The sequence below is a fragment of the Salmo trutta genome, chromosome 1 (genome assembly GCF_901001165.1).
Source record: "Salmo trutta chromosome 1, fSalTru1.1, whole genome shotgun sequence".
Taxonomy (NCBI): Eukaryota; Metazoa; Chordata; class Actinopteri; order Salmoniformes; family Salmonidae; genus Salmo; species Salmo trutta.
The window spans coordinates 5,420,383-5,445,941 of NC_042957.1; the positions used below are offsets into that span (position 1 = coordinate 5,420,383).

General features: G+C 45.9%; 1 protein-coding gene across 1 annotated transcript; it reads left to right on the plus strand.

Annotated features, from left to right (window-relative positions):
* Nucleotides 1-143: 143 nt before the first annotated feature.
* Nucleotides 144-23,882, plus strand: elp3 (elongator acetyltransferase complex subunit 3). The gene is made up of 14 exons (XM_029698350.1): nt 144-307; nt 835-934; nt 1,468-1,606; nt 1,717-1,787; nt 2,655-2,718; nt 2,805-2,873; nt 3,091-3,245; nt 8,367-8,528; nt 9,516-9,642; nt 12,691-12,884; nt 15,937-16,027; nt 17,975-18,268; nt 18,514-18,595; nt 22,983-23,882. The coding sequence occupies exons 1-14, from the start codon at nt 286-288 to the stop codon at nt 23,066-23,068; spliced, it is 1,656 nt and encodes a 551-aa protein (XP_029554210.1). The 5' UTR covers nt 144-285; the 3' UTR covers nt 23,069-23,882.
* The last annotated feature ends 1,677 nt before the right edge of the window (nt 23,883-25,559 follow it).

Here is a 25,559-nt window from a genome sequence, read left to right on the forward strand (position 1 = left end):
GATGCAGTGAAAAATGCAAATATTTTCCACACCCTGTCCACACAAAAAGACATTATTATATTTTAATTGAGACACCGTCCAACATTGTACATTATTTTATTATGGACAGGGAATTTCTAGGAATAAAAAAAGAAGCGCTGTGTTTTTACGTTATTTTACGACCGTTTACAAGGGTGGACGGCAGGAGTCGTACAAGCTTGATTACCAAGTTGAAAGTTCTCCACATTTTCCCAGTTAATGACACGTTTCATATTGTAAATTCACAGCGTCAACGTAACTGCAGATATGGGGAAGCAAAAGAAAAAGAGTAAGTCTGTGGAACTATCTACTTTTTTGAAATGGTTATCTTTCTGCTTGGTTAGCTAGGAGCTGAGGTTAGTCGTCGGCTAGCTAGCTAGCTAAATTACACATCCTGCTGACTTGCCCTCCAGATAGCTAGGCAAAGCTGAATTTCTCTACGAACAACTAACCAACTCTTGTCTTTATCTAGGCTAAATTGACTAATTAAAAGTGACTAGGCTTGAGATGGGTTGTGAAACTTGCTCGGTAGTTATTAGACGACCAAACACTTTGTACCGAGGTAAAATGAATGTTATATTGGATATTCGGTTTTCTCTCGTCATGACCGTCACAGCTGTACTTTTATTTATTTTATATGATATGACTTTACTCGCATAAAAACTGTCGGTAGGAACGTGGTTAATGTCCCGATTTACTTTTGGAGTTCACTGTATATCATCTTTATAGTCAGGGCATGCTTGGTTGTATATCGTTGCATTTAGTCGGCTATTGCTGGTACTTCATTAAGCTAATGTTGCCTGACTACTTTGCCAGGTGATCTGAGCCGTGCAGAGTTAATGATGATGACCATTGCTGATGTCATCAATCAGCTGGTCGAGGCGCATGAAGAGGGAAAAGATATCAACCTCAACAAGTAAGAACCTCAACCTAACCCTAACCTACAGCTGTCCATGGACTGCCACCTACCTGCCACCCGGCAGGTAGCCTAGTGGTTAGAGCGTTGGGCCAGTAACCAAAAGGTTGCTAGATCGAATCCCCGAGCTGACGAGGTAAAAATCTGTCGTTCTGAGCCCTGAACAAGGCAGTTAACCCACTGTTCCTAGGCCGTCATTGTAAATAAGAATTTGTTCTTAACTGACTTGCCTAATTAAATTAAACATGAAATTAAAGCCCTTGGGGAAGTGGATTGTGACCCACCAAGTAAACAAAGCATTATTTTTTGCCAGAAACCTATCGTGTTCTCAAACGTACCTGGCTGCAACCATCATTTAGGAAACGTTGTGCTGTGTGGAATCATAATCTAAGCCAATGGGACGAAATAGGGATGGACCTACCAGAATTTCTCCAATACAAACTTTTTTCAGTTCAGTTTGCTATGCAGTGCACGATTGAATACACCCCTGAATGGACTAACCTCTCTAACACTCCTTTACATGTTGTCATCAGGGTGAAGACAAAGTGCTCTGCTAAATACGGTCTTTCAGCTCAGCCCAGGCTAGTAGACATCATAGCTGCTGTTCCACCCCATTACCGCCGTGCCCTGGTGCCCAAACTCAAGGCCAAGCCTATCCGGACTGCCAGCGGGGTATGTACGTGTGTACGTGTGTGTGTGTGTCATCTTCCTTCTATGGACAAGCAATAAAAATGACCATTTAATTTCTGACAAGACGCGTGTACTTGTTTCTCTTTGTTCAGATTGCAGTAGTTGCTGTGATGTGCAAACCCCATCGCTGCCCCCACATCAGCTTCACTGGAAACATCTGTGTGTGAGTGCATAGTAACAGATCATCTGTGTGTGTGACTGCATAGTAACAGATCATCTGTGTGTGTGAGACTGCATAGTAACAGATCATCTGTGTGTGTGAGACTGCATAGTAACAGATCATCTGTGTGTGTGAGACTGCATAGTAACAGATCATCTGTGTGTGTGAGACTGCATAGTAACAGATCATCTGTGTGTGTGAGACTGCATAGTAACAGATCATCTGTGTGTGTGTGACTGCATAGTAACAGATCATCTGTGTGTGTGAGACTGCATAGTAACAGATCATCTGTGTGTGTGAGACTGCATAGTAACAGATCATCTGTGTGTGTGAGACTGCATAGTAACAGATCATCTGTGTGTGTGAGACTGCATAGTAACAGATCATCTGTGTGTGTGAGACTGCATAGTAACGGATCATCTGTGTGTGTGAGACTGCATAGTAACGGATCATCTGTGTGTGTGAGACTGCATAGTAACGGATCATCTGTGTGTGTGAGACTGCATAGTAACAGATCATCTGTGTGTGTGTGACTGCATAGTAACAGATCATCTGTGTGTGTGTGACTGCATAGTAACAGATCATCTGTGTGTGTGTGACTGCATAGTAACAGATCATCTGTGTGTGTGTGACTGCATAGTAACAGATCATCTGTGTGTGTGAGACTGCATAGTAACAGATCATCTGTGTGTGTGAGACTGCATAGTAACAGATCATCTGTGTGTGTGAGACTGCATAGTAACAGATCATCTCTCTGTGTGTGTGTGTGTGTGTGACTGCATAGTAACAGATCACAGTAAATCTAGAAGAATTCTGACCATAATGTTGTTTTGACTATAAAGAGGAAGTGTTCTGTTTCTGCTGTGACAGATACTGTCCAGGTGGGCCAGACTCAGACTTTGAATACTCCACACAGTCTTACACTGGCTATGAGGTAAATCAACACTATTCCTGTAGTCCAGAACCTCCAACATCCCTATGTGTTGTCTAAAAAAATCGAGTATTCTTTCTGTCTGTCAGCCGACGTCGATGAGAGCCATCAGAGCACGTTATGATCCCTATCTGCAGACCAGGCATCGAGTGGAACAGGTCAGAGACACACAGTGCAGTACCCCACTATCATTATTACCTATGAAAATAAGACATGATGATGATGATAATAATAGTAGTAATTCACATTAGAAATGCAGGGAAACTCGCGTCATTCACCACTGTACTACATGTGTAGTAAAGTACTCATCTTTTGTCTCTGCCTTTGTTCTGAGAGGAGACCTATACAACACTGAACATGTGTTTTCCTGCCCAGTTGAAGCAGCTCGGCCACAGTGTGGACAAGGTGGAGTTTATAGTGATGGGAGGAACCTTCATGGCCCTGGCTGAGGAATACAGAGACTACTTCATCAGGAACCTCCACGACGCCCTGTCAGGACACACCTCTAACAACGTAGCTGAGGCCGTCAGGTAATATTACCCTCCCCATTAACCCTGTCAGGACACACCTCTAACAACGTAGCTGAGGCTGTCAGGTAATATTACTACCCCCCCACCCCCCAATTAACCCTGTCAGGACACACCTCTAACAATGTAGCTGAGGCTGTCAGGTAATATTACTACCCCCCCCCCCACCCCCCCTAATTAACCCTGTCAGGACACGCCTCTAACAACGTAGCTGAGGCCGTCAGGTAATATTACTATCCCCCCACCCTAATTAACCCTGTCAGGACACACCTCTAACAATGTAGCTGAGGCTGTCAGGTAATATTACTACCCCCCCACCCCCCCTAATTAACCCTGTCAGGACACACCTCTAACAACGTAGCTGAGGCCGTCAGGTAATATTACTACCCCTCCCACCCCCATTAACCTGGTCAGGACACACCTCTAGTCCGTCAGGCACTGTACGCTTTCGAAACCTTCTAGAATCGATGCCCAGACGAATTGAGGCTGTTCTGAGGGAAAAGGGTTGAAACTCAAAATTAGGAAGGTGTTCTTAATGTTTTGTACACTCAGTGTGAATCTGTCAGTGACCACCCAAAAAAAAAAACAACAACAATTGAAACAAAAGACAAAGTACGTGATGCAGGTGACATGGTGGCTTGAACGCTACAACCAAATATCTTTATATAATCAGGAGACTTTCATTAGGCCAGAGGTTCGTTATTAATTATACCACTCGGTGTGTCGGAAATGGAGCAGTCTGGGTATTGATCTGCAGCTTCTCTGTAGAGTCAATAGGATTGATCCTTTGAGGTTTTTTTGTATGAGACCTAATCACTCAGAATCCTTTCTCCCTCACTTAGTCACTTCAGACTCTCTTCAAGGGTTGTGTCCTAAATGGCACCCTATTTCCTTTATAGTGCACTACTTTTAACCAGGGTCCATAGTACTCTGGTAAAAAGCAGTGCACTATATAGGACATAAGCTGCCATTTTGGACTAACCCTCCTCAACCGATGGCCCTTTTTAGACGTGTGTTTCTCAATCTGTTTTATAACAGGGACTGTGTGCCAGTCTGTTTTTGCTAAAACGCCAGCAAGTCCTTGTCACTCATTGGTTTGAGAGATGGAGTTGGTAGGAGCAGAAAGATATCTGAGACCAGGCTAGGACTGGCAAACAATATATATATTTTTTATCCTCCTGGGGTGCTGCTTCCATCAAAACTAGCACTCGAACATCTTAGTGTACCGTAAAGCAATATCCCACAGACCGGGCCCGGTCCAGGAATCTGAGGTTGAGGAACACTGTTTTTAGAAGAGTATCATAATAGAATATGAACAGAACATGAGGATCATATAAACTCAGTTAATCCAAAGATATTTTATACTATATTTGTATTACAATTGCACTTATTTAAATTCCCAGTCACTGTCTGTACTACAAGGGGTTGGCATTGGAAAGAAATGCTATTCAATACACCAAAAGAGACATGTTCTACCCAAGAGCAGTGGTTTCTAAACGGTGGGGAACTCAGTCCAGCTTGTTAGGGCTCTACCATATTAACCCTGACTCCCCACCCTCAGTGGGGCTGGAAGAAAATGGAAGAGGCAGGGGGGAAAAGCCTGAAAACCGAATGTTTACGTTTTTTTTGCCAGCAGGAGGGTTGGAGTTCTTTGGGAACAGGGTTGGAGTTAAAACCTACAAGACAGTAGATCTCCAGGAACAGGGTTGGAGAGCCCTGAACTAGACCCGACCAAATATCTGTTATTATATTGGAGGTATCTTTGCTCCCTCTGGTTGTGAAATAGTTCCTGTCTGAAGAAGTGTAATGGTTTGTTTGTTCCACGAGATGGCAATGTTCTCTGTGTCTTGAGATCTAGCAAACGCAATTGTCCAGGGGATGGGCAACTTTGATCGGGGTAGGGGCCACAAAAAAAATCTGAACTCCTAATAATGGACCGTAGCTGCTCACAATTAGCAATTTTATAACTCATTTCATGCAATTCTACTCATTTTGCCATGGAGAGGAAAATGAGCTGTTTTTAATATATCTAAGTGAGACTGTTTTAACAAAATCAGTGGAGTCCACCCGGCTGGTAATTCAACCATGATTACAAGTTTAGACACACCTACTCATTCCAGGGTTTTTCTGTATTTTTACAATTTTCAACATTGTAGAATAATAGTGAAGACATCAAAACTATGAAATATAACATGGAATCATGTAGTAACCAAAAAAGTGTTAAATCAAAATATCTATTTTATATTTGGGATTCTTCAAAGTAGCCACCCTTTTGCCTTGACAGCTTTGCACACTCTTGGCACTTGGCATTCTCTCAACCAGCTTCATGAGGTAGTCACCTGGAATGCATTAAAATTCGTAACTTAATTTGTGGAATTTCTTTCCTTCTTAATGCGTTTGAGCCAATCAGTTGTGTTGTGACAAGGTAGGGGTGGTATACAGAAGATGGCTCATGAGGACCGCCACATGAATGGAAGACCCAGTTATCTCTGCTGCAGAGGATAAGTTCATTAGAGTTACCAGCCTCAGAAATTGCAGCACAAATAAATGCTTCACAGAGTTCAAGTAACAGACACATCTCAACATCAACTGTTCAGAGGAGACTGCGTGAATCAGGCCTTCATGGTCAAATTGCTGCAAAGAAACCACTACTAAAGGACATCATAAGAAGAAGAGACTTGCTTGGACCAAGAAACACGAGCAATGGACATCAGACCGGTGGAAATCTGTCCTTTGGTTTGATGAATCCAAATTTGAGATTTTTGGTTCCAACCGTGTCTTTGTGAGACGCAGAGTAGGTGAACGGATGATTTTGTTACACACTTTTTGGGGTTACTACATGATACCATATATGATATTTCATAGTTTTGATGTCTTCACTATTATTCAACAATGTAGAAAATGTTTTTAAAAAATAAAGAAAAAAACCTGGAATGAGTAGGTGTGTCCTAACTTTTGACTGGTCCTGTAGCTGACTGCTAAACTGACTTGGCAATCTAAACATTTTTATCTGACATCGGCTAATTGACGATCCGTGACTGACATGACGATAACTGCTGATGCACAACCAAATGTTGAAATTGCACCTTGTGTATTCTACCTCTCAACAATAAGTTGAGATCCTGATTGAGTTATTAAAAGGTGGGGGATCCGAGGGCCTTCCAGTTGCCCATCCCTGCTGTAGACATTTTCTCAGCAAAAAAAAAAAAAAACTCCTTATTAACCAATATGACTAGAGGTCGACCGATTATGATTTTTTTCGTCGCCGATACCGAAAAAAAGCTGGTACCGATTAATCGGCCGAAAAAGAAAGAAAAAATCTGCCAAATCGGCCTCCAAAAATACCGTTTTCCGATAGTTATGAAAACTTGAAATCGGCCCTAATTAATCGGCCATTCCGATAAATCGGTCGACCTCTACATATGACAAATTAAGACTTGGAAGAAGGGAACATTTGACCTGATATTTGTTTAGTTGTTATGAAGAGGGATTGGAAAGTGTCCCGTCTTTTGGGAGTTACAACATGACTCATGCTTTGGCCCGTCGTTATAGTAGGATGGAGAACGTTTGTGACTTTTGGGAGATGAATATAAAATGGAGGGATGTGATAAAGGAGTGTTGGGGAACAGAGAGCTTGTTTAGTCAGGGTATTTACTCCCTACTGGCTGATGAGACGTGTGTGTGTGTGCGCTAGAGTATTAGTCATCCAGTGGCGTTATCAGCATGTTCGTTAAGACACGACGACAGGAATTGTTACGGCAGCTAATCAGGCTGAGACGTGGGAGGCCCTTATCTCTGCCGTGTGTGTGTGTGTGTGTGTGTGTGTGTGTGTGTGTGTGTGTGTGTGTGTAAGCTTGTCTGCCTGTAGCAATCACGCTTCTCCGAGTCCCACTATGCCTCCGTTCATTTGATGAGAAAAGCCTCTGCATGTGACCTGCATATAACCATCCAGATAATGGCATTTTTATTGACTAATTTCAGCCAATCTGATGTGTTCTCTGGGGCAATAACTCCTGTGATTGGTCTTAAATCAATCGTCAGACTGTTAGAATGGACATTATGTTCCCAGTAATAGTTTGTAGGAATATGAGCTGAGATGACTGATCTAGATGATGATGATCAAAACTGTCCAAGTGGAGAGAATGACAACCAGACTGATGCTGTCTAATCTCAGCTCAATTCAACCTGAATCGGCTCTCCTCGTTCCTGCTAATACGTCCTCAATCGGCTCTCCTCGTTCCTGCTAATACGTCCTCAATCGGCTCTCCTCGTTCCTGCTAATACGTCCTCAATCGGCTCGCCTCGTTCCTGCTAATACGTCCTCAATCGGCTCGCCTCGTTCCTGCTAATACGTCCTCAATCGGCTCGCCTCGTTCCTGCTAATACGTCCTCAATCGGCTCGCCTCGTTCCTGCTAATACGTCCTCAATCGGCTCGCCTCGTTCCTGCTAATACGTCCTCAATCGGCTCGCCTCGTTCCTGCTAATACGTCCTCAATCGGCTCGCCTCGTTCCTGCTAATACGTCCTCAATCGGCTCGCCTCGTTCCTGCTAATACGTCCTCAATCGGCTCGCCTCGTTCCTGCTAATACGTCCTCAATCGGCTCGCCTCGTTCCTGCTAATACGTCCTCAATCGGCTCGCCTCGTTCCTGCTAATACGTCCTCTATCGGCTCGCCTCGTTCCTGCTAATACGTCCTCTATCGGCTCTCCCTCGTTCCTACAGTTTCAGCGGGGGAAGAAGTTATTCATAGAAAATGTAACTTTTGTTGTGCCATTTTATGAAGTGATTTATTATTGTCTCACATTTTTCTGACAATGACTTGGAGTGGGGTTGTCCAGGTAGTTGTGCTCTCCTTGCCCCTAATATAATCACAGATCATGTTAAGAGATTAAGATTCCTTTATTGTCCAATTCGTACACACGGTCAAACAGAAATTCGGGTTCCGTTTTATTCCAACCCCTTCCGAAAGATACATACATGCATACGTGTTTAGGGGGGGGCTGGATATATTACCCATGCCCTCGATCTGACCCTATCAGACATAGAAATATCCTTCTAGTTCTTTGGAATCAGCAACCTGTTGCTGACAGCTAACTTCTCCGTCTCCTTTCCTGTTTGTATAGGTACTCGGAACGCAGTAACACCAAGTGTGTTGGCATCACCATCGAGACGCGTCCTGACTATTGTCTGAAGAGACACCTCAGTGACATGCTGGGGTACGGCTGTACCCGGCTGGAGATAGGGGTTCAGAGCGTCTACGAGGACGTAGCACGGGATACCAACAGGTCAGAGGTCATTAGTGTGTGTGAGATAAGGGGTTCATAGAGTCTACGAGGACTTAGTTTGAGACACCAACAGGGCAGAGGTTAAGGTGTCAGGAGGGATTTTGAATGTAGCCTTCATAGCGACCGCTAGTGATATGTCACTTATCTTAGTCATATGTCAGTATTCTTATTCATGGCCGCTAGTCATATGTCACTAATCTAAGGGGCTGAGACCCAAGGGTCATAGATACTAATCACATGTCCCTGGTGTTAGGCGTGACTCGCGTGTCCCTGGTGTTAGGCGTGACTCGCATGTCCCTGGTGTTAGGCGTGACTCGCATGTCCCTGGTGTTAGGCGTGACTCGCGTGTCCCTGGTGTTAGGCGTGACTCGCGTGTCCCTGGTGTTAGGCGTGACTCGCGTGTCCCTGGTGTTAGGCGTGACTCGCGTGTCCCTGGTGTTAGGCGTGACTCGCGTGTCCCGTGTCCCTGGTGTTAGGCGTGACTCGCGTGTCCCTGGTGTTAGGCGTGACTCGCGTGTCCCTGGTGTTAGGCGTGACTCGCGTGTCCCTGGTGTTAGGCGTGACTCGCGTGTCCCTGGTGTTAGGCGTGACTCGCGTGTCCCTGGTGTTAGGCGTGACTCGCGTGTCCCTGGTGTTAGGCGTGACTCGCGTGTCCCTGGTGTTAGGCGTGACTCGCGTGTCCCTGGTGTTAGGCGTGACTCGCGTGTCCCTGGTGTTAGGCGTGACTCGCGTGTCCCTGGTGTTAGGCGTGACTCGCGTGTCCCTGGTGTTAGGCGTGACTCGCGTGTCCCTGGTGTTAGGCGTGACTCGCGTGTCCCTGGTGTTAGGCGTGACTCGCGTGTCCCTGGTGTTAGGCGTGACTCGCGTGTCCCTGGTGTTAGGCGTGATCACCATGTAACCTATTGTGTGTGATTTGTGATCATCCTAGTGAACGTGATTGTGTGTTTCACATGCTCACTGTGTAATAATAATGCTGTGTGTGTCCAGAGGTCACACGGTGAGGGCGGTGTGTGAGTCCTTCCATTTCTCCAAAGACGCAGGTTTCAAGGTGGTGTCTCACATGATGCCTGACCTTCCTAACGTTGGTATGGAGAGAGACATCGAGCAGTTCATCGTGAGTAACACACACACACATACATACACACACACACACACACACACACACATACATGCATGCACGCGCACACACACACACACACATACACAGCGGGATGTGGAGCAGTATACTATAAATAGTGCCAGGTGTTTTACAAGGGAGGATGAATTCTAAGAAATGTGTTTGTAGTTTGTCAGGATTCATAAAGATTATCTGAACCTATTTGCACCGATATACATTTATTTCAGCAAAATGTGACACAGCTGTAGTTTATAACACCGATGTGAATACAAACTACCCCTCCTACAGTGGTCTGTCCCTGATTTTGAAAGAGCTCTGTCATTTTAATGTGTGGTAGCTAGGTTACACCCACCACGTGATGACTGGACCCAACCCACTGTTTAATGTGTGGTAGCTAGGTTACACCCACCGCGTGATGACTGGACCCAACCCACTGTTTAATGTGTGGTAGCTAGGTTACACCCACCGCGTGATGACTGGACCCAACCCACTGTTTAATGTGTGGTAGCTAGGTTACACCCACCGCGTGATGACTGGACCCAACCCACTGTTTAATGTGTGGTAGCTAGGTTACACCCACCGCGTGATGACTGGACCCAACGCACTGCCGGGTAGTTCATTACTGCCTGGTGTGATTGTCTGGCCTGCTAAACTATCTGCTCTGGCTTCACTACTACCTGTGTGTGTGTGTGTGATGCAGTAGCTAGAGGGAAGGCGCATGCCTACTTCCCACCTGCTTGCAACCCTCTCGCTTACAGCTCGCTGCCGCTGGCTTGCCCTCGTGATAAACTACAAAGCAGCTCTGCGTAAGCTTTACTTTGACAGTAAACAGCCTCTCCTTCATCAAGACTTGCTGGGCCTCCTCGTGGCAACACACGGTAACTGGGTGGCCCCATGCTAACTCGGCAGGCCAAAAGCCTCCTGCAGCTGTGGGGAGGTACTGATATTTTCTTCTTCTTTCCTTGCCACCGAAGTAGCCCGTTTTCCAACAACGAAGAAGTGATGTTGGGACAAGCACATCCCCCCCCCTCGTGTCACTCTAAATCATTTCATCACGCAGGTATCCACTACTGCTCTGCAGCGACTTCCACCTAGAATTCCTGCACCATTCAAGTCTACAGGCAATGGAGTGCTTGGTAACGGGCAGGATGGAATGATCTGGAATCTCCTAGCCGGGCCTTTGCACGGTAGTAGCACAGGACTTTTGGTCATCAGCAGCTGGGATTTGAGTGGCAGCTACACCTGGTAGACCCCTGTACGTCTGAGCGGTCCTGTTTAGGAACCACACTGCTCACCCCAGCTGGGAAAAGGCCTAGAAAAGGTGTCTGAAACATTGCCCACTCTAACTCTCTTAGATAGGTGCGGAAGCCTTTCAGGACATTCCGCTTCAGCGGTCGCTAACTAGATAAAATAAATGTGTCCTTACGACTTGTAACATGGTACATCTCTTGGACTCGAGCCACGGCGCCGACAGGCCCGAAGGATGGACGGCACTCATCGCAGCAGAGCTGAAGCGATTTATAACAATGACATCGCAATGACATGCAAATAGTGTGAGACCAGACTCCTAGGTGAAGGTTCGCCCAGCCGTCCTTAACCAAGCTCAGAATGAAGGTTCGCCCAGCCATCCTTAACCAAGCTCAGAATGAAGGTTCGCCCAGCCATCCTTAACCAAGCTCAGAATGAAGGTTCACCCAGCCATCCTTAACCAAGCTCAGAATGAAGGTTCACCCAGCCATCCTTAACCAAGCTCAGAATGAAGGTTCACCCAGCCATCCTTAACCAAGCTCAGAATGAAGGTTCACCCAGCCATCCTTAACCAAGCTCAGAATGAAGGTTCACCCAGCCATCCTTAACCAAGCTCAGAATGAAGGTTCACCCAGCCATCCTTAACCAAGCTCAGAATGAAGGTTCACCCAGCCATCCTTAACCAAGCTCAGAATGAAGGTTCACCCAGCCATCCTTAACCAAGCTCAGAATGAAGGTTCACCCAGCCATCCTTAACCAAGATCAGAATGAAGGTTCACCCAGCCATCCTTAACCAAGTTCAGAATGAAGGTTCACCCAGCCATCCTTAACCAAGCTCAGAATGAAGGTTCACCCAGCCATCCTTAACCAAGCTCAGAATGAAGGTTCACCCAGCCATCCTTAACCAAGCTCAGAATGAAGGTTCACCCAGCCATCCTTAACCAAGCTCAGAATGAAGGTTCACCCAGCCATCCTTAACCAAGCTCAGAATGAAGGTTCACCCAGCCATCCTTAACCAGGTCTACCAGGGTTCCATGTGTAGCCAGGGTTCCATGTGTAGCCAGGGTTCCATGTGTAGCCAGGGTTCCATGTGTAGTCAGATTAACTCATGGATACCTAATTTTATGTCTCTGCATTCAGTATGAAGGAAGTTAGAGGTAGTTTAGCGAGCCAATGCTAACTAGCGTTAAAATGGTATCCACAGGTTCATCTGACTCTGGGGGAAGTAAATAAAGGGCTTCTTTACTAAAATCCCGAAGTATCCCTTTAAGAATAGCTCTCACTCCCTGTGTGTGTAATCCTAATGGTAGTAATCGGAGCATGTCGGTGTGAGAGAGCAGGAGATAAATGGTGTATTTGGCCAATGGTCACAGTCCTGCTCTCCTGTCATATACACCTGCATCACTGGGACGTCTTGTTCTTTAACAGCACTCTCTGTCTTCCTCTTCCCCCTCCATCCTCCTCTTCCTCCTCTCTGTTCTCTTCCCCCTCCATCCTCCTCTTCCTCCTCTGTCCTCCTCTTCCTCCTCTCTGTCCTCCTTTTCCTCTTCCCCCTCCATCCTCCTCTCTGTCCTCCTCCTCTCTGTCCTCCTCTTCCCCCTCCTGTCCTCCTCTTCCCCCCCCATCCTCCTCTCTGTCCTCTTCCTCTTCCCCCTCCATCCTCCTCTGTCCTCCTCCTCTCTGTCCTCTTCCTCTTCCCCCTCCATCCTCCTCTGTCCTCCTCCTCTCTGTCCTCTTCCTCTTCCCCCTCCATCCTCCTCTGTCCTCCTCCATCCTCCTCTTTCTCTGCCCTCCCAGGAGTTCTTTGAGAACCCAGCGTTCAGGCCAGATGGGTTGAAGCTGTACCCCACTCTGGTGATCAGGGGTACAGGTCTGTATGAGCTGTGGAAGACCGGTCGTTATAAGAGCTACTCCCCCTCTGCCCTGGTAGACCTGGTGGCACGCATCCTGGCACTGGTGCCACCCTGGACTAGAGTCTACCGCGTCCAGAGGTCTGTGTGTATCTGTGTTAGAGAGAGCTAGTGTTTACTTGCTTTGGCAATGTAAACACGTTTCCAATAAAGCCCCTTTTGAATTGAATTGGGAGAGGATGTAAAAACAGAAAAGCCTTTTCTGAGTCAAAATGCAAACTGAGATCGACCACTCATATACTTTTTTAAAACTGAATTTAATAAAACATAAGCCTACGCAACATTAATGAATTAAAAACAGTTCTGTAGCAATAAGGCTTGTGTAGTAGGCAAAGGCCCAATACATTATCACTACATATTGGTTATGCTTGAATTGCCCTGCCAATGTTCTTCTTCTCAGACCAATTTTTTAAATTATATTTTACTTGATGGCCTGCGTCTGAGGGGAGGGAGAGAGAGGGGGAGGGAGCAGCGGTGAGGCTGCCTCTCGCCTGACTCACCGTCCTTCCGCTCCCTCCCTCCGCTGAGAAAAGGGGACACAGTCATCCAGCCGCCGCATGCACCAATTCCTGTTCATTTTATCACCAGAGACTGTGAAATACACTACCTGACTAAAAGTATGTGGACACCTGCTTGTGGAACATCTCGTTCCAAAATCATGGGCATTAATATGGAGTTGGTACCCCCCTTTGCTGCTGTAACAGCCTCCAGTCTCCAGGGAAGGCTTTCCACTTTCCGTTGCTGCGGGGACTTGCTTCCATTCAGCCACGAGCGTTAGTGAGGTCGGCCCTGATGTTGGGCGATTAGGCCTGGTTCGCAGTCGGCGTTCCAATTCATCCCAAAGGTGTTCAATGGGGTTGAAGTCAGGGCTCTGTGCAGGCCAGTCAAGTTCTTCCACACCGATTACTACAAACCATTTCTGTATGGACCTTGATTTGTGCAAGGGGGCATTGTCATTCTGAAACAGGAAAGGGCCCTTCCTCAATATGTTGCCACAAAGTTGGAAGCACAGAATCATCTAGAATGTCATGGTATGCTGTAGCATTAAGATTTCCCATCACTGGAACTAAGGGGTCTAGCTTGAACCATGAAAAACAGCCCCAGACCATTATTCCTTCTCCACCAAACTTTACAGTCGGCACTATGCATTGGGGCAGGTAGCGTTCTCCTGGCATCCGCCAAACCCAGATTCGTCCGTCGGACTGCCAGATGGTGAAGTGTGAGTCATCACTCGAGAGAACGTGTTTCCACTGCTCCAGAGTCCAATGGCTGTGAGCTTTACATCACCATGCGCCACGCCAAGCATCGGCTGAAGTGATCTTAGGCTCAACCATGGAACCCATTTCATGAAGCTCCCCCGACAAACAGTTCTTGTGCTGACGTTTTGCTTCCAGAGGCAGTTTGAGACTTGGTAGTGAGTCTTGCAACCGAGGACTGGACAATTTTTATGCGCTACACGCTTCAGTACTCGGCAGTCCTGTTCTGTGAGCTTGTGTGGCCTACCACTTCGCAGCTGAGCCGTTGTTGCTCCTAGACGTTTCCACTTCACAATAATAGCACTTACAGTTGACCGGGGCAGCTCTAGCAGGGCAGAAATTTGACTTGTTGGAAAGATGGCATCTTATGGCGGTGCCACATTGAAAGTCACTGAGCCCTTCAGTAAGGCCATTCTACTGCCAAATTTTGTCTATGGAGATTGCATGGCTGTGTGCTCGATTTTTATACACCCGCCAGCAACGCATGTGGCTGAAATAGCCAAATCCACTAATTTGAAGGGGTGTCCACATACTGCTGTATATACAGTACCAATCAATAGTTTGGACACACCTACTCATTCCAGGGTTTTTCTTTATTTTTTACTATTTTCTACATTGTAGAATAATAGTGAAGACATCAACACTGTGAAATAACACATATGGAATCATGTAGTAAGCAAAAAAGTGTTAAACAAATAAAACTATATTTTATATTTGAGGTTCTTTAAAGTAGGCACCCTTTGCCTTGATGACCGTTTTGTACACTCTTGGCATTCTCTCAACCAGCTTCATGAGGTAGTCACCTGGAATGCATTTCAATTAACAGATGTGCCTTGTTAAAAGTACATTTGTGGAATTTCTTTCCTTCTTAATGCGTTTGAGCCAATCCGTTGTAAAAGGTATAAGAACTGGGCCATATTATGGCAAGAACAGCTCAAATAATCAAAGAGAAACGACAGTCCATCATTACTTTAAGACATGAAGGTCAGTCTATGCCGGAACATTTTCAAGTGCAGTCACAAAAACCATCAAGCGCTATGATGAAACTGGCTCTCATGAGGACCGCCACAGGAAAGCAAGACCCAGAGTTACCTCTGCTGCAGAGCGTAATTTCATTAGAGTTAACTGGACCTCAGATTGCAGCCCAAATAAATGCTTCACAGAGTTCAAGTAACAGACACATCTCAACATCAACTGTTCAGAGGAGACTGTGTGAATCAGGCCTTCATGGTCGAATTACTGCAAAGAAACCACTACTAAAGGACATCATAAGAAGAAGAGACTTGGTTGGACCAAGAAATATGAGCAATGGACTTTTGACCGGTGGAAATCTGTCCTTTTGGTCTGATGAATCCAAATTTGAGATTTTTTTTGGTTCCAACCGCCGTGTCGTTGTGAGACACACAGTCGGTGAACGGATGATTTCCGCATGTGTGGTTCCCACCGTGAAGCATGGAGGAGGAGGTGTGATTGTGTGGGGGTGCTTTGCTGGTGACACTGTCTGTGATCAAGTGCACCTACTGCCAACCGCGCGAAAACGAATTTTAAAAAAATAGGAAGGCAAGGCTTTATCGTTGTTGTTTTTTTTTTTAAGAAATGTTTGTTGATCGACTAGGAATGGCTTGGAGATCGACCTGTCAATCGTGATCGACCAGTTGGTGACCACTGATGTACAGTATACTGATGTATCCTAAACCCCTTTATGTAAAGTATTACAGTATACTGATGTATCCTAAACCCCTTTATGTAAAGTATTACAGTATAGTGATGTATCCTAAACCCCTTTATGTAAAGTATTACAGTATACTGATGTATCCTAAACCCCTTTATGTAAAGTATTACAGTATAGTGATGTATCCTGTATCGGTCTGTCTCAGGGACATCCCCATGCCTCTGGTGAGTTCTGGAGTGGAGCATGGTAACCTCAGAGAGCTGGCTCTGGCCAGGATGAAAGATATGGGGACGGAGGTGAGGAAATACACAGCAAATAAAATGTAGAAAATAAGGCCAGAGGGGGTGTGGTGTTCACTCTCAAATACTCATGGTATGTCGTCTCATTTGCACACGACTGGAGTGCTGTTTTAGCCAACCAGCATCCAGGATCCAAACTACCAAGTATATCATGAAGCAATAGGGCCCCGGGGGGTGTAGTATATTGAAGCGGTAGGGCCCCGGGGGGTGTAGTATATTGAAGCGGTAGGGGCCCCGGGGGGTGTAGTATATTGAAGCGGTAGGGGCCCCGGGGGGTGTAGTATATTGAAGCGGTAGGGGCCCCGGGGGGCGTAGTATATTGAAGCGGTAGGGGCCCCGGGGGGCGTAGTATATTGAAGCGGTAGGGGCCCCGGGGGGCGTAGTATATTGAAGCGGTAGGGGCCCCGGGGGGCGTAGTATATTGAAGCGGTAGGGGCCCCGGGGGGCGTAGTATATTGAAGCGGTAGGGGCCCCGGGGGGCGTAGTATATTGAAGCGGTAGGGGCCCCGGGGGGCGTAGTATATTGAAGCGGTAGGGGCCCCGGGGGCGTAGTATATTGAAGCGGTAGGGGCCCATATTGAAGCGGTAGGGGCCCCGGGGGGCGTAGTATATTGAAGCGGTAGGGGCCCCGGGGGGCGTAGTATATTGAAGCGGTAGGGGCCCCGGGGGGCGTAGTATATTGAAGCGGTAGGGGCCCCGGGGGGCGTAGTATATTGAAGCGGTAGGGGCCCCGGGGGGCGTAGTATATTGAAGCGGTAGGGCCCCGGGGGCGTAGTATATTGAAGCCGTAGGGGCCCCGGGGGGCGTAGTATATTGAAGCGGTAGGGGCCCCGGGGGGCGTAGTATATTGAAGCGGTAGGGGCCCCGGGGGGCGTAGTATATTGAAGCGGTAGGGGCCCCGGGGGGCGTAGTATATTGAAGCGGTAGGGGCCCCGGGGGGCGTAGTATATTGAAGCGGTAGGGGCCCCGGGGGGCGTAGTATATTGAAGCGGTAGGGGCCCCGGGGGGCGTAGTATATTGAAGCGGTAGGGGCCCCGGGGGGCGTAGTATATTGAAGCGGTAGGGGCCCCGGGGGGCGTAGTATATTGAAGCGGTAGGGGCCCCGGGGGGCGTAGTATATTGAAGCGGTAGGGGCCCCGGGGGGCGTAGTATATTGAAGCGGTAGGGGCCCCGGGGGGCGTAGTATATTGAAGCGGTAGGGGCCCCGGGGGGCGTAGTATATTGAAGCGGTAGGGGCCCCGGGGGGCGTAGTATATTGAAGCGGTAGGGGCCCCGGGGGGCGTAGTATATTGAAGCGGTAGGGGCCCCGGGGGGCGTAGTATATTGAAGCGGTAGGGGCCCCGGGGGGCGTAGTATATTGAAGCGGTAGGGGCCCCGGGGGGTGTAGTATATCGGCCGTTGTAAACTGGGTGATTTGAGCCCTGAATTGTTATGATTGGCTGAAAGCCATGGTATACCACAGGTATGACGAGATTTAGTTGTACTGCTCTAATTATGTTAGTAACCAGTTTATAATAGCAATAAGGCTCTTCCGGGTTTGATATATGGCCAATATACCACGGCTAGGGGCTGTATCCAGGCACTCCGCGTTGTGACGTGCTTAAGAACATCCCTTAGCTGCGTTACATTGGCCATATATTACACACCCCTAGGAGCCTTATTGCTATTATAAACTGGTAACCAACATAAATGGAACAGTAAACAAGCAAAACTACTTGTTTACTGTTCTAGTTATGTTGGTTACCAGTTATAATCTGATATACACACGGATGGAATGCTGTTTCAGCCAATCAGAATCCAGGATCTAAACTACTGTGTGTGTGTGTGTGTGTGTGTGTGTGTGTGTGTGTGTGTGTGTGTGTAAAATGTAATTACAATCCAATGTTACATAGTGGTATTTAGCTAGTTAGAATACATGATCACAATGTCTCTCTCATCCACTAGTGTCGAGATGTGAGAACAAGAGAAGTGGGAATCCAGGAGATCCATCACAAAGTGCGTCCCTATCAGGTGGAGCTGATTCGTAGAGATTACGTAGCCAACGGTGGCTGGGAGACCTTCCTGTCCTACGAGGATCCAGAACAGGACATTCTGATTGGTCTGCTGCGTCTGCGGCGTTGTTCCGCCCAATCATTTCGCCCTGAGCTCAAAGGGGGCGTATCTATCGTCCGTGAGCTGCACGTCTACGGCAGCGTGGTTCCTGTCAGTAGCAGAGACCCCAGCAAGTTCCAACACCAGGTACACACACACACACACACACGAACCCTGGTCCTGGACAACTGTAGAACTACAGTTCAAGCTTTTGTTCCTGCCCAGCACTATTCAAATATTACTAGCTACTCAACATCATCGTGACCTTGTTAAGTTGAATCATGTGTTTTTAAAATGAACTGAATAACTGTCTCTATGTTATGTGTCAAGTGTCTGAGATTTGTTAAGCTCAGTGCTTGATTTGTCTTTTAATTTGTTCCTCCTGTTTGTAGGGCTTTGGCATGATGCTGATGGAGGAAGCAGAGAGGATCGCCAGAGAGGAGCACGGCTCTGGGAAACTAGCCGTCATCTCAGGTGGGTTTCTTATCGTTCTCTCTCTCCTCCATGCTTAGGAGCAGTAGACAGATGGTCTTATCTCTCTCTCTTTCCCAGGAGCAGTAGACAGATGGTCTTATCGCTCCCTCTTTCCTAGGAGCAGTAGTCGGTTGGTCTTAGATCTATATATATCTATTTCTATATCTCTCTGTCTCTCTTCCCCTCTCCCAGGAGCAGTAGTCGGTTGGTCTTAGATCTATCTATTTCTATAGCTCTCTGTCTCTCACTCTCTTCCCCTCTCCAAGGAGCAGTAGACGGATGGGCTTAGATCTATCTATCTATCTATCTATCTATCTATCTATCTATCTATCTATCTATCTATATATATATATATATATATATCTATCTATTTCTATATCTCTGTCTCTGTCTCTCTCTCTCTTCCCCCCTCCCAGGAGCAGTAGACGGATGGGCTTGTCTTCTCTCCTAGGAGCTCTTTTTCTTGTATTCCAGGCTTTATCTACAAATTCTGTAAACAGAAATACACAATGAACATAAAAACATTTCAGTTTCTCCTCATGGCTCAGCCATATAATTCCAGGGTAGACACAGTGCATTCGGAAAGTATTCAGACCCCTTCACTTTTCCCACATTTTGTTACATTACAGACTTTTCTTTTTCTAAAATGTATTATAGTTTTTTCCCCCCCTCAATCTACACACAATACCCCATAATGACAAACTAAAAACTTGTTTTTAGAAAAAATGTTAAACTAAAAAAGCATATCACATTTACATAAGTATTCAGACCCTGTACTCAGTACTTTGTTGAAGCACCTTTGGCAGCGATTTCAGCCTTAAGTCTTCTTGGGTATGACGCTACAAGCTTGGCACACCTGTATTTGGGGGAGTTTCTCCCATTCTTCTCTGCAGATCCTCTCAAACTCTGTCAGGTTGGAAGGGAAGCATTGTTGCACAGCTATTTTCAGGTCTCTCCAGAGATGTTCGATCAGTTTCAAGTCCGGGCTCTGGCTGGGCCACTCAAAGACATTCAGAGACTTATCCTGATGCCACTCCTGCGTTGTCTTGGCTGTGTGCTTAGGGTCGTTGTCCTGTTGGAAGGTGAACCTTCGCCCCAGTCTGAGGTCCTGAGCGCTCTGGAGCAGGTTTTCATCAAGGATCTCTCTGTACATTGCTCTGTTCATCTTTCCCTCGATCCTGAATAGTCTCCCAATCCCTACTGCTGAAAAACATTCTCACCGCATGATGCTGCCACCACCATGCTTCACCGTAGGGATGGTGCCAGGTTTCCTCCAGATGTGACGCTTGGCATTCAGGCCAAAGAGTTCAATCTTGGTTTCATCAGACCAGAGCATCTTGTTTGTTATGGTCTGAGAGTCTTTAGGTGCCTTTTGGCAAACTCCAAGCAGGCTGTCATGTGCCTTTTACTGAGGAGTGGCTTCCGTCTGGCCACTCTACCATAAAGTCCTGATTGGTGGAGTGCTGCAGAGATAGGAGAACCTTCCAGAAGGACAACTATCTGCACAGAGGAACTCTGAAGCTCTGTCAGAGTGACCATCGTGTTCTTGGTCACCTCCCTGACCAATGCCATTCTCCCCTGACTGCTCAGTTTGGCCGGGCGGCCAGCTCTAGGAAGAGTCTTGGTGGTTCCATAATTCTTCCATTTAAGAATGATGGAGGCCACTGTGTTCTTGGGGACCTTCAATGAGCAGAAATGTTTTGGTCCCCTTCCCCAGATCTGTGCCTCGACACAATCCTGTCTCGGAGCTCTATGGACAATTCCTTTGACCTCATGGCTTGGTTTTTGCTCTGACATGCACTGTCAACTGTGGGACCTTATATAGACAGGTGTGTGCCTTTCCAAATCATGTCCAATCAATTGAATTTGGACTCCAATTAAGTTGTAGAAACATCTCAAGGATGATCAATGGAAACAGAATGCACATGAGCAAAGGGTCTGAATACTTAAGGTATTTCTGTTATTTTTTTGTATATTTGCTAAAGATTCTAAACCTGTTTTCGCTTTGTCATTATGGGGTATTGTGTGTAGATGTATTTAATCTATTTTAGAATAAGGTTGCAATGTTACAAAATGTGGAAAAAGTCAAGGGGTGTGAATACTTTCCGAAGGCACTGTACAGTGGGCTTTCTAGAAAAAAGACAAGGGTATTGTGGTAGAAAAGGCAATAGAGGATCAAATGAATTTCAATCTCTATTTCTTCGAGATCACATTGAAAAAGTTGGTGCTGGCTATTCTGCTGGTTATTCTGGCATATCCAACAGTCTATTCCAAAGTCTCACAAGACACGCCTTCCATCTCACATCACAGGGTTTCCAGCCCGTGTCCCCTGTTATTGCAAATAAAGGTGCAAACTTGTGGACACCTAAAAAATAAATAACGTACTGCTCTGTTATGGACGTGTTAGTTTTAGAGAAACCTCTCAGCACCCCACACTCCTACTGAATAGTCCAGATCAGGACCTCTCAGCACCCCACACTCTTACTGAATAGTCCAGATCAGGACCCACCCCACACTCCTACTGAATAGTCCAGATCAGGACCCACCCCACACTCCTACTGAATAGTCCAGATCAGGACCCACCCCACACTCCTACTGAATAGTCCAGATCAGGACCCACCCCACACTCCTACTGAATAGTCCAGATCAGGACCCACCCCACACTCCTACTGAATAGTCCAGATCAGGACCCACCCCACACTCCTACTGAATAGTCCAGATCAGGACCCACCCCACACTCCTACTGAATAGTCCAGATCAGGACCCACCCCACACTCCTACTGAATAGTCCAGATCAGGACCCACCCCACACTCCTACTGAATAGTCCAGATCAGGACCCACCCCACACTCCTACTGAATAGTCCAGATCAGGACCCACCCCACACTCCTACTGAATAGTCCAGATCAGGACCCACCCCACACTCCTACTGAATAGTCCAGATCAGGACCCACCCCACACTCCTACTGAATAGTCCAGATCAGGACCCACCCCACACTCCTACTGAATAGTCCAGATCAGGACCCACCCCACACTCCTACTGAATAGTCCAGATCAGGACCCACCCCACACTCCTACTGAATAGTCCAGATCAGGACCCACCCCACACTCCTACTGAATAGTCCAGATCAGGACCCACCCCACACTCCTACTGAATAGTCCAGATCAGGACCTCTCAGCACCCCACGCTCCTACTGAATAGTCCAGATCAGGACCCACCCCACACTCCTTGGTACCTAGTTTTCTAAAATGCATTATTTGTGGAGGTTTTTTGGTTGATCATTAGTCTCCATCTTTTACACCAATTGACAGCACATAATAACATGTTCTGCAGGTCTTCTTCAGTTTTTTCCATTAAAATAATATCCTCAGCATAGAGTCGTGGAAAAAGTAACCAATTGTCATACTTGAGTAAAAGTAAAGATACCTTAATAGAAAATGACTCAATTGAAAGTCACCCAGTAAAATACTACTTGAGTAAAAGTATTAGGTTTTAAATATACTTAAGTATCAAAAGTAAATGTATAAGTCATTTAAAATTCCTTATATTAAACAAACCAGACGGCACAAGGGTTTTTTATTTTTTTTTATTTTTTTTATTACGGATAGCCAGGGGCACACTCCAACACTCAGACATCATTTACAAACGAAGCATTTGTGTTTAGTTAGTCCTCCAGGTCAGAGGCAGTAGTGATGACCAGGGATGTTCTCTGTTTAGTGAGTCCTCCAGATCAGAGGCAGTAGTGATGACCAGGGATGTTCTCTGTTTAGTGAGTCCTCCAGATCAGAGGCAGTAGTGATGACCAGGGATGTTCTCTTGATAAGTATGTGAATTGGACCATTTTCTGTTCTGCTAAGCATTCAAAATTTAACAAGTACTTTTGGCTGTCAGGGAAAATGTAAGGAGTAAAAAGTTCTTTTTTTTTTTTCTTTAGGAATGTAGTGAAGTAAGAATAGTCCAAATATAAATAGTAGAGTACAGATACTACTTAAGTAAAAATACTTTAAAGTACTACTTAAATACTTTACACCACTGTCAGCATATAGTAGGATGCTTAGCATTTCATCATATCTTACACCAATATTTAACTGTTTCATTTATTTTGCCAAATCATTAAACATCATTTCAGCAAGTAGAGCTTTTTGGGAGGTGCTTCTACATTTGCATTGCTTGCTGTTTGGGGTATTAGGCTGGGTTTCTGTATAAGCACTTTGTGACATCTGATGTAGAAAGGGCTTTATAAATACATTTGATTGCTTCGTTGATTTTACACCCAAGGGTGTGGGAAACCACTCTGTACGATATTCATTGCTTTGTAGAGACTGATAACTGATGCGTGATAACATTTCCCATCAAACCATGTCTTTATCAAACTTCTGTGTTTCAGGTGTGGGAACTAGGAACTACTACAGGAAGATGGGTTATGAGCTGGAGGGACCGTATATGGTGAAACACCTGGAGGTGTGTCTGTAGACGGACTTGGGAATGAACCTGTTTTTACTATCATTGTTTTACCAAGACACACACACACAAGACAAAAAATATATTTATTTGTTACTAGTACATGATTGTTACTCTGGAGACGCTACAGAGTACATGAATGACAGTACATGAATCACTCTTGTTTTAGTTATGCTTGTGGTATCAGAGGGCGGAGTGAATAGGTCAGTTTGGAGGAAACTGATATAGATCAGAGTGCGTACAGCATAAGAGTCTAAACTCGCCTTGATGGACCAGTTGTCTGTGCGTCCTCGATCATTTATTAAGCCGTAGTTCAGGAATACTTTGTGAGAGTCTCCTCCAGCTTCATGAGATAACTAGGAGGCTGTTCAGCTTCATGTTTTTAGTTCATCATGTTATCAGTGAGTTGAGGAAGACCACCAGTATGACTCGTCGTTCATTAACAGACTTGGCGCTGTATAATTGGGCAGTCAGTGGGGAAAGTCCTCTCTCTCGCTGAACAGATGTTTTATAATCACAGTTTTATATGGCAGGAAATGGAATAATAGTGTTGCATACGTTTATTTTTAAACCCTCTGTTAATCCTATCCCATGTTTTCCTGTTTTGTTTTTATTTACAACAAATGTTACTTTTGTTTTGGTGTTGGACTTAAGATTTCAGTTAAAATCCCTTTCACTGCTCTGAAAGCTGTTTTGGTTTCATGGAATAAAATATTTAAGTTATATAGTTTCAACTGTCACTTTTTGCCCTTGCTTTGTTATTGAATGTGTTTACTCTTGATAAGAGCTTCTGCTAAATGAAAAAAATAAAAAATAGACAAATGTACTTGTCTGTCAGAGAATGCCTGTGTTGATAAGATAAACATGTTTCTAATTATACTGCATGAGTTTCCAGTCAAAAACAGAGTAGAGAAATATAAACTAAAGAATAGAACATTTTAAACAAAAATCAGCCTTTGTCTCTGACTCTGAAAAGCCATTTGAGGAAAAAATAGCTGCCTCTGTCACCATGGCAGCACTTCCTATGATGATGATGATGTTCTAGAATCTAGAGTAGCCTATCAGGGGTTGTGTTCCTCAGGAGACCCCATATGATGAGTACTCTGATGGTTTTTACTACTTCATTTGACACATGGAGCCAGTCCAATTACATCTCTATCAGTCTTCAGTCAACTGAGCACTGACTGAGTGGCCCACTGACTGCATCCCAAATGGCATCTTATTCCCTATATAGTGCACTACTATGGCTAACAAACAACTGACCCTCTTTGTAACTGTGAAACCTCTTTTTATGTTGGAGACCATGGGCACGTTTAAGTCGTAAAGGCCAAAGCAGCCGGCTGTAGACGAAAGTGAGTGAATTCGGGCGAGGTTCGTACGCGACAGCCGAAAGTCGGACACTAATGTGGTTTTCCAACAGCAACGCTCAGATCAACATGGCAGTGTTGCCATTGTTTATAAAAATGTTTCTTTATATAATGTTGAAATAAACATGTCTCCAACACCGATATCACACAATCACAAACTGAAATCATGTGTGTACATTGTACAAAGGCGTGATTTGCCTGAGGTGGTTTTCTCAACTGGCTCCGCCGTCGTGTCGTCCCCTGAATGCCCATCCGTTAGCCTGCTAGCCGCGGCCTGCTAGCTGTCCAGAGCACATCGGACTGTTAGCTTAAGAGACCCATCGGACAAATTCTTTGCCCACCATACCTATTTTGCCAATTGGCCTGGTTTACCACACAGAGCTCTGCTGATCCGTCTACCGACGTAATAGCACGAGGGTGCCACAACAGACTTTCGTCCGTCACGACGTCCCTTCAAGGCCTTTCTGCTAACTTACTAGCTGCCTGAAGCCACTCGCTGGACTCCTTTGTTTCACTCGGCTACATATGCCTCTCGCTAACATCAATATGCCTTGTCCATTGCTGTTTTGGTTAGTATTCCTGGCCCATTCCCCAGGCGCTCTCATTTGTTGACTTCTGTAACCGTAAAGGCCTTGGTTTCATGCATGTTAACATTAGAAGCCTCCTCCCTAAGTTCGTTTTATTCACTGCCCTAGCACACTCTGCCAACCCGGATGTCCTAGCCGTGTCTTAATCCTGGTTTAGGAAGACCACCAAAAACCCTGAAATTTCCATCCCTAACTATAACATTTTCCGACAAGATAGAACTGCCAAAGGGAGCGGTGTTGCAATCTACTGCAGAGAGAGTCTGCAGAGTTCTGTCTTACAATCCAGGTCTGTACCCAAACAATTCGAGCTTCTACTTTTAATAATCCACCTTTCCAGAAACAAGTCTCTTACCGTTGCCGCTTGCTATAGACTACCCTCTGCCCCCAGCTGTGCCCTGGACACCATATGTGAACTGATTGCCCCCATCTACAGAGCTCGTGCTGCTAGGTGACCTAAACTGGGACATGCTTAACACCCCGGCCATCCTACAATCTAAGCTTGATGCCCTCAATCTCACACAAATTATCAATGAACCCACCAGGTACAAC